Below are 12,809 nucleotides of genomic sequence, written 5' to 3' on the forward strand. Positions count from 1 at the left end.
GGTAACTTTGTTGAACATGCTGGAAATAGCATATTTAATAGCCAAAAAAAGCTAAATTCACAACCAGGATAGCAAAATATAAATGCAGAATTCGTACTTTTTTCTTGCAATTCCAAGTTTACCTCTCACAATTCATCTTGCGAATTTACATCTTACAAGTCTGAGTTTTTTCCCATAATTCTGAGTTAATCTCACAATTCTAATTTTTTTCTCAGAATTGCAAGTTTTTATCTTGTTTATATCTCACAATTCTGTTTATATCTCACAATTAGAATTGTGTTTTCCATGATGGAAACTGGCTTCTGTAAAACTGAGCCATCATCTTTGGTAAATGTAATAAACATTTAATGTACAACAGAAAATATGAATCAGTCTCATTACAAACATTCTGTACTTTTTCCTCACCCTATAGCCTAGTTTCTGCTAATAGTCAACATGACTCACTCCTTGATTTTGAATCAAATGTTCTGAACTAACCCTGTTCATACAAACGAATCGAGGAACATTCTGATCCCTAAGGAGTAGATAATATATCTCATTCAAGCAGTTACACCTCTCTTCATCAAAAATAAATATTTACCAGACCTTTTGAAATCTGATAATCACATTTCTCATAATGTCCTTGCATTGGAATGCATCTTAAATGCTATGCAAGAGTATTTCTTTGAGGATTGTTTTCAAACCAAGAGAAGAATGTGTCCATCCCAGGGCGTGCATGTGCATAAAAGGGTGCAAATATGCATATAACATCTTGTTTTCAGGGTCACTGGTGATGCTTTAGTTACTCTTTTAGTTAACCAATATTCATTCCCTCAAGTTAAGAGGTCACTGATATTGGCGAACACCTTGGTCTTTGTGGTTGTTGCTTTATGCAGTTATTATTTAATCATATTTATGCATCAAGACATGTTATTTCCTAATTCATCATTTAAACATAAAAATGAAGCAAACTACACAAGACAGCAACACACACACATTGGGTTTCCATGGTTTATGGGGACATAAAATCAGGCAATGGCCATAGGCGTAATGGTTTTTGTACTGTAATGTATTTTCTATCCCCTTACCCTAACCCTACCCCTCACATAAAACCTTCTGCAAAATATATTGGTATTATCCTTGTTAAACAGTTTTTATAGTTCATTTTAGTGAATAAAAATATAATTTAAAGCAGTGTGATTTGTATGATAGCCTAGCCTAATTTATCATTAGCCTATACTACATGCCGTTATAAAAATATAAAAAATCGTAATATCCCCATTTTTAAAGCTGCAGTCCGTAACTTTTTTTGGTTAAAAATGATCTGAAATCAATATTTGAGCAAGTACATAACCAGCCAGTGTTCAAAACTATTGCCTTACTTTAGCCCGATTCACAACGGTTAGCTTATAATAATGTTTTCTAATTTGAGTGCTACGGGTAGCATGGCACTGCGTCATTACGTCACTTCTGTAAACATAAAGAAGTTGTCCCGGCTACTAGGCTATCGCATGTGAGGATCCTGCAGGTGGAGGATCGTTTATAGCCTTTTCTCACAGCAGCTGGAGTAATTAAATGTATCATTTTGATGGCAGATTGTAATCCAGAAAAGATTATGCGTTTATGAAACACCTGTGAATGAAATTAAATTATATTCCAGTTATAAATGTGCTTCTGATTACAGATAGCCTGGGATTACAAAGATTTGTATTTTAATATGAAATATTATCATGTATTCTTAACATGAAATTAGAAGAGTATGACAATTAGATTAGACTGTGCAGAAATTGAAATCTACTTGCTAATACACACTATACTCATAGTCACCAATGCTGATGTTGTTAACATGAATCATTTGAGAATAAAGTATAACAATAATAATCATTTGAACGGTTTGATGTGATATGAGCTAACCGATCTTTAGATTTATTCACCATTGGTAGCGAGATTTGTGGTAATGCTTTTTTCCTCAGTTGGTCAGAACAAACGTGGCAGACTTGTTACTTACTTGTTCAGATGGCAATATACAGTGAAAATTCTTATTTGGGTCATATTCCAAGACCTAGGCTAGAATCTGTGATTGCGAAGTACAGTAAATATTAACACCGGTGCGGTGACTGACTGCCACACACACCTCAAAACATTAGATTCATCAGCGCTGGAGCCCTGCCGACTCACAACCCACGCAAGCTAGATAATTCCGCACACAGCTGCAATTCCAGGTTTTCAAACAGAGATGGCGACAAAGAGGCAACACTTTAAATTTAAATTCACAGATACTAGGAAATTGGAAATTTCAATTATATATGGCCATTGAATTAAAAATGGTCTCATATTTCATTTCAGATATCTGTCACCTTACCCCACTTGTCTGTTCCCACTGCGTTCAAAATCAGATGTGAGGATTGCAGAGTGAAAGCGGAGCGGGGAGCGCAGTTTTTTGAAAGTCGGAGCGTTTTTCTCTCGCTCCAGGAATGGGAATGAAAACCCGGAGTGGAGCTGAAGCGGAATGCTTTGAGCGGGGAGGGAAAACCTCTGTCTCTCCGCTCCGCTCCAGACTTAAAGCTTCCAGACCAGTGAACCTTCATTTAGAAGAGATTTAATCGATAGAGAAGAAATATATGAACTAACTGGACAAATTTGGCCTGAAATGTAAGTTACTCAACTTTAATAGCTTATTTATTGCGTTGTATAAAAATAATATATAGCCTGTTGATATTCAGTTGAAGCAGCCAATTTTATGGTATCTAATGTTATGTTATGAAACTATGGTTACAATTATCTATGCAAATAATATAATGCATTACAGTGCGTATCATAATGCAGTAAGAGTTTCTCATAAGATTAATACTGATTATTAAATGCATAATTAAGTGCTACCATTTTTAACATCCACATGGTTATAATGCATTATAGTCTGTGGTTAGAATTATTTCCAAAAAGACTTTCTATTTATACATTGTACATTTATTATGCGTTATATATACAGTCTCCATAGAAAGTGTTACCAAACTTTTTTTTGTCTGTGGTGGTCTGTGGGCGGCGCGCGCACTTCCAGAACTCACGGTGCGCGAAGAGATGCGCTTCATCCGGACGCGTGCTCATCCATGCAGCGGAGAGTGCAGTGCATCTGACCGCTGAAGGGGGTATCTCCTCCCGTTACCCAACCAATGTGATACCCTCCGGCTCTTCGGGAGAGGTGGTCCTCTGTCGTCTCGATTGTCTTCTCCTTGTTTACTCTTAACAGCAATATTTCTTGCATTCAGAGAATAATGGAAGCGCTTGCGACGAGATGCGCACTTTTTCTTGCGCAGATCGCACTCTTCAGTAATACAGGTAGGTAAAGCAGGAATCTACTTTACTTTATCTGTTTTTGATAAATCCTTCATTATTGGTCTTATAAATGAGTGTAGTGAATGTAATGCTCCACAGATGCTTAAAGTGCAAGATGTTATAGTTTGCACACAAGCGTATTTCTATTAAACGTGGGGTTCAGACTTTAAACGTGATGTATTTCTAGCTGAACGTGATCTATGCCCAAAATTTCAAGTCGTTCTTTCATAATGAGTCATATCGTGGCAATTCAAATATTTATTTTTGTCTGCTATGTATGTCTGCTGCTGTATTGTATTGCCAGTCAATACTGAACAAGAAAGAAGCATTGTTTAAACGGAGTCTGTCTGAGCATATGCTTTGTAGTTATATAGAGCCTCTAAATTCATAATCATCAGTTCAATTAATGGATTTTTCTGCGCTGTAAAATATTTCAACCCATTAAAATTGGAAACTGTAGTTTAATTGCTGCTTTATATTTTTGTGATGCCGAATTCACAACACTGCTTAGTTCATTCACAGTTTCTGTCTCTTTAAATGTATACTGATGAACAAAATCAAGTTTAAACTCAAAAATCAATAACATTAAATAGAAATAACAGGTATTATTGCTAATCGCTTAACAAAAACAATGCAATAATATAATGATTTAAATATTTTAGTGTGGTCTAGCTTTACCCAAGTAAATGGAAGTTACATAGAATAAATACATAAAAAGTTTAACGTAAAAAAAAAACATTTTGCAGTCTGTTTGAGTTTCATTATTATGTTGGCAGCTTTATATTTATGTATTTTTTACACTGGGAAAGATTTGTGTGGCTGAGGTCATTCAGGTTCATCGTTCCTACACTCCAGCAATTGGGCTGTTTTGACCCAGCGGTTGGGTTACTACCCAGAAGGTTGGGTTAAACATTTAACCCAACCGCTGGGTCAAAACAGCCCAATTGCTGGGTTTGTCCCTATTTTACCCAGCACTGTGTTGTATTTAACCCAGCATTTTTTAGAGTGTAGTATTTGAGAAACTGAGAAAGACCCCCTGTTAAACCCTTAAAATCAATTAAGTAATTTTGTAGGCTTATAAGGAGGAGGCTTACATTCTAGAATCAGGATTATGACTCAGATCTCTGTCAACTAATTTTTGCTGTAGTATTTTATATATATAGAGGATCCCCAAATCCAGGTGTGAAAAACTTGTTGCATCTTTCCCAAAAAGACTCTTTAGGCTGTATTAGATCAAAAGGGTGCTTCTACTAAATACTGAGCAAAGGGTCTGAATACTTAGGACCATGTGATATTTCAGTTTTTCTTTTTTAATAAATCTGCAAAAATGTCAACAATGCTGTGTTTTTCTGTCAATATGGGGTGCTGTGTGTACATTAATGAGGAAAAAAAATGAACTTAAATGATTTTAGCAAATGGCTGCAATATAACAAAGAGTGAAAAATTTAAGGGGGTCTGAATACTTTCCGTACCCACTGTATATATATGTGTGTGTGTGTAGTGCACAGTACAAAGTGAAATGTGCAGTTGTTGCCTCAAAGGTGCACTCAGCAATTTTTGCAATTTAAGGATTTGCACATAAAGGAAAGAATACTATGAATACTTGTGAATACTTACAGTTAAGTGACATTTAGTCATATTAGCTGACTGGAATCATATCAGTCTTCAAGAAAAAGCTGTTTTATTCTACATGGAGTGGGTTCCCATTTATGGGCGCTGTCATGTTGAGATCACATGACCAACGGTGTAATGCAATTGGCTGAGTTACTCATGGGTTTTAAAATAGAGGAGGCACACTAATTGTATTGGTCTGGGATCCCTGCCAATTATTATTATTATTATTATTATTATTTGCTTAACCACTTTAAAATAGCTTTTTGTTGCTTTTAGTCAGAAAACGTAAAGAAAACTACATACATACAGCAAGATCATATAATTTCACTTACCTGGCCTATCACTTGAAGCAAACATCCATCCCTTTTTAAAAGTCTGTGTATAATAAATAATAAATAAAAGAAAAACAGATAAACAGATTCAATGCAAAGCAGCAGCAGTTAGTAAACTTCATTCATCCAGACCAATAGGTGTCAGTATAGTCTAAAACCACTGACAATACTGGAACCAATAAGAGCACAATAAGGTCACTTCTGAGGTATATCTACCTTAGCTTACCTTTAAAATTACTTGTTGGTCTAAACTGTAAAAAGAAGAAGAAAAGAAATTAAGCCTGAAATAAAAATGTGGCTATTGCTGTTTGTATTTTCATTTGTTATACAGTGCAAGTACCCTATGTGAAAAAAGCGCAACTTGGCTCATAGTTAACATATGCCCCTATTGTTCAAATTGTCCCCGAGCCCAGTTCAGTAGAAAGTGACAAATGCTTATACAAACTCAGACTTCAATCCTAGGCTCATTATTTTGTCTGCTATCTGTTACAAAGTGCCAAGGAGCGACTGATATGCCTGGATTAATCTTTTGGATGCCGTCTGAGACAAAGCCTCTAAGAGCTGGCCAAAGCCATTTTACTTAGGACTTGGAAAAGCCCTTTTGTAAGTCAGCTAGTGAACCGGGATAGTAAGTCGGTACCTGCTAAAAAACAACAACAACAAAAACGCTCAGCTGCTCCTTCGTCGCTTACTACTTTTCTTCTTTTCAGTTTGGTGTTCTAAGTGATGCTGTGATGAAATGTGTGGCACAAAGGAAGGGCTAAATCTTTAGTGAATGAAATCTCTCTCTCACCATATGTCTTCCCAAGTGTTGTACTATAGCTAACAAGTTTTTTTCCCTTCTACACTTTTTTGGCACTGCTCTGTTTTTCCACTGAGAAAGTCCCTGTGTTGTTTGTCGGGTCTTGGGTTTGTGACAGATGGTAGTTGCAGACTGTAAAGCTGTCAGTCCGGGGTTCACGCGGCCCCTCCCCTGCCACATGCCTCATGTGTGTCCACCTGTGAGGGACGTGTGGCAGTGTGTGTCTCTCTACATGCTCCAGTTAGTTGTGTGTCCAAGCAGAACTACCGTTTTAGGCTTAAAGGTGAAGTGTGCCATTTTTCAATGTTAAAATGCATGTCTCTTCCAGAGTGAAACAAGATATGTAGCTAATAGGGAAAATAACTTAACTGGATACATCAGGATTTAATTGGATTGTGAAAAGTGGGCGTTATAGGCTGAATGCAAGTTTGGTAACTAAATAGCTGTTTGACTACATTATCCAATAGCCTATGTGGCCTCAGTGATGTCAGCAGAAAAGGAAAGTTGTTTCGCTCATCTGTTTTTGCGCCATTTCTGACTGATTGTGAGTCTGTGTATTATTAAAGGGGATTTTTCAGTGTCTTTTTCAGCAGGTTACATCATCAAACCAGTATGTGGCGACAATTTTAAGAGTGAGTCACTGAACCGTTTGCTCAAATGATTTGTTTAAAAACACTGATTTATTCTGAAAACAAACCATGATTTATGAGTGAGCCACAAAATTATTCACTCAACCATTTCATTTGAAAAACACTGAATCATTCATGAAAGAAACAAGTGACTCAATTTATGAGCGAGTCTCAGAATCATTCACTTAACTGATTCATTCAAAAATACTAATTCATTCAGGAGTGAAACAAATGGCTCTCTTCATGTGTCACCAAATCATTCACCCATCCAATTTGTTCAAAAACAATGAATCATTCAGAAATTAAATGAGTGAATCGATTTATCAGTGAGTCATAAAATCATTAATTCAGCTGAGTCATTCAAAACATTGATTCATTTAGGTAACCACTTTAAAATAGCTTTTTGTTGCTTTTAGTCAGAAAACGTAAAGAAAACTACATACATACAGCAAGATCATATAATTTCACTTACCTGGCCTATCACTTGAAGCAAACATCCATCCCATTTTAAAAGTCTGTGTATAATAAATAATAAATAAAAGAAAAACAGATAAACAGATTCAATGCAAAGCAGCAGCAGTTAGTAAACTTCATTCATCCAGACCAATAGGTGTCAGTATAGTCTAAAACCACTGACAATACTGGAACCAATAAGAGAACAATAAGGTCACTTCTGAGGTATATCTACCTTAGCTTACCTTTAAAATTACTTGTTGGTCTAAACTGTAAAAAAAAGAAGAAAAGAAATTAAGCCTGAAATAAAAATGTGGCTATTGCTGTTTGTATTTTCATTTGTTATACAGTGCAAGTACCCTATGTGAAAAAAGCGCAACTCGGCTCATAGTTAACATATGCCCCTATTGTTCAAATTGTCCCCGAGCCCAGTTCAGTAGAAAGTGACAAATGCTTATACAAACTCAGACTTCAATCCTAGGCTCATTATTTTGTCTGCTATCTGTTACAAAGTGCCAAGGAGCGACTGATATGCCTGGATTAATCTTTTGGATGCCGTCTGAGACAAAGCCTCTAAGAGCTGGCCAAAGCCATTTTACTTAGGACTTGGAAAAGCCCTTTTGTAAGTCAGCTAGTGAACCGGGATAGTAAGTCGGTACCTGCTAAAAAACAACAACAACAAAAACGCTCAGCTGCTCCTTCGTCGCTTACTACTTTTCTTCTTTTCAGTTTGGTGTTCTAAGTGATGCTGTGATGAAATGTGTGGCACAAAGGAAGGGCTAAATCTTTAGTGAATGAAATCTCTCTCTCACCATATGTCTTCCCAAGTGTTGTACTATAGCTAACAAGTTTTTTTCCCTTCTACACTTTTTTGGCACTGCTCTGTTTTTCCACTGAGAAAGTCCCTGTGTTGTTTGTCGGGTCTTGGGTTTGTGACAGATGGTAGTTGCAGACTGTAAAGCTGTCAGTCCGGGGTTCACGCGGCCCCTCCCCTGCCACACTTAACCACTTTAAAATAGCTTTTTGTTGCTTTTAGTCAGAAAACGTAAAGAAAACTACATACATACAGCAAGATCATATAATTTCACTTACCTGGCCTATCACTTGAAGCAAACATCCATCCCTTTTTAAAAGTCTGTGTATAATAAATAATAAATAAAAGAAAAACAGATAAACAGATTCAATGCAAAGCAGCAGCAGTTAGTAAACTTCATTCATCCAGACCAATAGGTGTCAGTATAGTCTAAAACCACTGACAATACTGGAACCAATAAGAGCACAATAAGGTCACTTCTGAGGTATATCTACCTTAGCTTACCTTTAAAATTACTTGTTGGTCTAAACTGTAAAAAGAAGAAGAAAAGAAATTAAGCCTGAAATAAAAATGTGGCTATTGCTGTTTGTATTTTCATTTGTTATACAGTGCAAGTACCCTATGTGAAAAAAGCGCAACTTGGCTCATAGTTAACATATGCCCCTATTGTTCAAATTGTCCCCGAGCCCAGTTCAGTAGAAAGTGACAAATGCTTATACAAACTCAGACTTCAATCCTAGGCTCATTATTTTGTCTGCTATCTGTTACAAAGTGCCAAGGAGCGACTGATATGCCTGGATTAATCTTTTGGATGCCGTCTGAGACAAAGCCTCTAAGAGCTGGCCAAAGCCATTTTACTTAGGACTTGGAAAAGCCCTTTTGTAAGTCAGCTAGTGAACCGGGATAGTAAGTCGGTACCTGCTAAAAAAACAACAACAAAAAAACGCTCAGCTGCTCCTTCGTCGCTTACTACTTTTCTTCTTTTCAGTTTGGTGTTCTAAGTGATGCTGTGATGAAATGTGTGGCACAAAGGAAGGGCTAAATCTTTAGTGAATGAAATCTCTCTCTCACCATATGTCTTCCCAAGTGTTGTACTATAGCTAACAATTTTTTTTCCCTTCTACACTTTTTTGGCACTGCTCTGTTTTTCCACTGAGAAAGTCAACAACAACAAAAACGCTCAGCTGCTCCTTCGTCGCTTACTACTTTTCTTCTTTTCAGTTTGGTGTTCTAAGTGATGCTGTGATGAAATGTGTGGCACAAAGGAAGGGCTAAATCTTTAGTGAATGAAATCTCTCTCTCACCATATGTCTTCCCAAGTGTTGTACTATAGCTAACAAGTTTTTTTCCCTTCTACACTTTTTTGGCACTGCTCTGTTTTTCCACTGAGAAAGTCCCTGTGTTGTTTGTCGGGTCTTGGGTTTGTGACAGATGGTAGTTGCAGACTGTAAAGCTGTCAGTCCGGGGTTCACGCGGCCCCTCCCCTGCCACATGCCTCATGTGTGTCCACCTGTGAGGGACGTGTGGCAGTGTGTGTCTCTCTACATGCTCCAGTTAGTTGTGTGTCCAAGCAGAACTACCGTTTTAGGCTTAAAGGTGAAGTGTGCCATTTTTCAATGTTAAAATGCATGTCTCTTCCAGAGTGAAACAAGATATGTAGCTAATAGGGAAAATAACTTAACTGGATACATCAGGATTTAATTGGATTGTGAAAAGTGGGCGTTATAGGCTGAATGCAAGTTTGGTAACTAAATAGCTGTTTGACTACATTATCCAATAGCCTATGTGGCCTCAGTGATGTCAGCAGAAAAGGAAAGTTGTTTCGCTCATCTGTTTTTGCGCCATTTCTGACAGATTGTGAGTTTGTGCATTAGCTATATTCAATGATTTTTTTTCAGCAGGTTATATCATCACACCAGTAGGTGGCGACAATTTTTGAGTAAGTCACTGAACCGTTCACTCAGATGATTTGTTCAAAAACACTGATTTATTCTGAAAACAAAACATGATTTATGAGTGAGCCACAAGATTATTCACTCAACCGTTTTGTTTGAAAAACATGGAATCATTCATGAAAGAAACAAGTGACTCGATTTATGAGGGAGTCACTTTATCATTCACTTAACAGATTCATTCACAACACTGATTCGTTCAGGAATGAAACGTGGCTCTCTTAATGTGTGAGTCACTGAATCATTCACTCATCCAGTTTGTTCAAAAACAATGAATCCTTCAGGAACGAAACAAGTGAATTGCTTTATTAGTGAGTCACAAAACGTTCATTCAGCTGATTCATTCAAAAACACTGATTCATTCAGGAAAAAAACTATCGATTGTCTTCAAGAGTGAGTCAGAATCGTTCACTCAACCGATTAATTCAAAACACTGGTTCATTTAGGAAATGAAACAAGTGACTGGCTGAATTTAGAACAGCGTAGTAGTGTACTTATCTTACTATTTTATCGTAGTAAGATATGGTATAAATAGAGTAGTACATCAATCTGAATTCAGGAACTGTTTTTAAGATTAAGTCATTGAATTTTTCAGTCAAACAATTCACTCAAGATAACTGACTTATTTAGGAGTCATTGAAATAGTTACCCATTTATTTAAAACACTAATTCATTCAGGAAATGAGACTAATAACTGGCAGAATTTGTAATGTAATTCAACTACTGTTTTTATGAATGAGACATTCAATTATTCAGTCAACCTCTTTGTTCAAGAGCACTGATTTATTCCAGAATAAAACAAGTGACTTTCTTTTTGAGTGATTTATTGAATCATTTACCAATTTGTTCAAAACAATGATTCATTCATCGGCTTCATTTGGGTTTTCATTATTGGAGCAAAAACAGAAAAAATAACTAGCCTATATATACAAACTATATTTGTTTTCTGAAATGTAAATCATTCACTATAAACTTCTTGATAGAACTGTATTAAAACATTTTCTCACCTGCAGTCATACTATTGTTATGGATATTTCTTTAACTGATGTAATCTTTGTGTTTGCTTAGTGTTAATGCATCTGTTTGTGACCAGTGTTTTTCTTTCTTTTTTGCTCTTTGGTGGGGGCACTTGGGGTAGCTTGGCATCCAGACCCCCTGTCCGAATCTGCTTGTGAAAACGGGAGCAGATTTCCCCTTGACGGCAGCGGGGGCATTTGATGAACAGATTATTCGGTATTAGGCTCAAACACATTCACTCAGGCATGCGGAGGGGACGCACTGAGCCTCCGAGTCCTGTCTTTTCTCTCCTTCCCAAGACAGTGGAGGGGCCGAGCCTGAATGGACCGGGGGGCGGTGGATGGGATGGTGGCGAGGGGGGCTTCAGTGGTGAGCCAAATCTCTGCACCATCCTGGCCATGGCCTTGGGCCAATCCCGCTTAGTGAATTATGCTGTCAGCTGCTCGATTTGTTTGTGCCTGGCTGGCAAGAGGCGGCCGGTGCTCGTGGACATGCAACAACGTAGGGTGTCTGGACTGGAAGGGGGGTCTTATTGTATGTGGCATGTGAGTGTGACATTCAGGAGGGCCCCTGATTTGTCCCAGTGGTGGTGCTCCCATGTCACAAAGGATGGATGAGCGAGTTGGGGTACTTTTGTGTGTCTGTGTGGGAGAGAGGGGTGAACTTGAACTGAGAGTGTCAGAGCCTTTCCTCTTTGCATTTTTTTTTATTGCGAAACACCTATGAGAGCACTGCTGGGTGTATTTATACAGTTATAAAGGGGGTAGTTCACCCCCCCCCCCCCCCCAAAAAAAAAAAATTTATATAAATGCTGATCTTTGGATCTTTCTATTCATCAAAGAATCCTGAAAAAAATTTACTCAACTGTTTTAAATATTGATCATAACAATATAATAGGGAGAGAGGGGTGAACTTGAACTGAGAGTGTCAGAGCCTTTCCTCTTTGCGTTTTTTTTTATTGCGAAACACCTATGAAAGCACTGCTGGGTGTATTTATACAGTTATAAAGGGGGCAGTTCACCCCCCCCCCCCAAAAAAAAGTTAATTTACTCAACCTTATGTTTTTCCAAACATGTATGGCTTGCTTTCTTATGTGGAATGCAATGCAAAAGATGATGTTTTGAAGGATGTTTCAACTGGTTTTGTCCATATAGTGAAAGTGTTTCCGATCCGATCCATTACATTCAGATCCATTTAGATTTTTATAGTCGAAATAGCAAAAAATAAACAAAAAAAACTAAACAAACAAAAAAGTATTTTTTAGAAACCGATCCAAACCCTGTCCTTATGTGGTTTGATTTTTAAAAAATCTGTATCAAAAATGGACCTTCTTTTGCAAAAGTATTGCACTTTCCTGAGAAACTTTGCATTTGCTCGCAAAACTTTTAGTGTTTGTTTGCAAAAATGTTGCAATATAGTTTTTTTCTCTCACCTCATATTTCCATCACAAATTTTTTGCAAGCAAACTGAAAACTTCTTCAGGATAGTGCATAAGTTTTGCAAGCCAATTTAAAGTTTTTTTGGTGAACGTAAAGGTTTTGTGAGAAAACGCAAAATTATTAATAGATATAGAATAGAATAGAATATAATACATATTTATTGTCATTGTTAAAGGAACAATGGTTATTGCACATTGCCAAAGCTTTATCACTTCATCCCTGATTAAAATGTTAGGGTTTTTGTAAATGCATGAGTTTTTTTTGTCATTTATGACAAACAATTCCCTCCAGAACACCTTAACATCATAAGACAAGACAAAAACCACTTAAAACCTCTAATTCAATTTCCAGTCTTTCATATGCCATTTCATCTCTTCAGATTTTCCTTTATCTCTAAACCCATTGAAAGTCTGTCTCTGTCTCACTCTGTGTCCCTTGGGAATCT

At 37.1% G+C, this 12,809-nt stretch overlaps 1 protein-coding gene across 1 annotated transcript in view; it reads left to right on the forward strand.

The window, feature by feature from the left end:
- The first annotated feature begins 2,571 nt into the window (after nucleotides 1-2,571).
- ptprz1a (protein tyrosine phosphatase receptor type Z1a) overlaps nucleotides 2,572-12,809 on the forward strand; it is a 55,282-nt gene continuing 45,044 nt past the window's right edge. Inside the window, exons 1-2 of the mRNA XM_016290320.1 lie at nucleotides 2,572-2,631; nucleotides 3,038-3,315. Coding sequence (XP_016145806.1) covers nucleotides 3,252-3,315 — 64 coding nt within the window. The 5' untranslated portion in view covers nucleotides 2,572-2,631; nucleotides 3,038-3,251. The remainder of the gene's footprint in view (nucleotides 2,632-3,037; nucleotides 3,316-12,809) is intronic.

The sequence above is a fragment of the Sinocyclocheilus grahami genome, unplaced genomic scaffold (genome assembly GCF_001515645.1).
Source record: "Sinocyclocheilus grahami isolate Dianchi unplaced genomic scaffold, SAMN03320097.WGS_v1.1 scaffold257.1, whole genome shotgun sequence".
In the NCBI taxonomy this organism is placed as follows: Eukaryota; Metazoa; Chordata; class Actinopteri; order Cypriniformes; family Cyprinidae; genus Sinocyclocheilus; species Sinocyclocheilus grahami.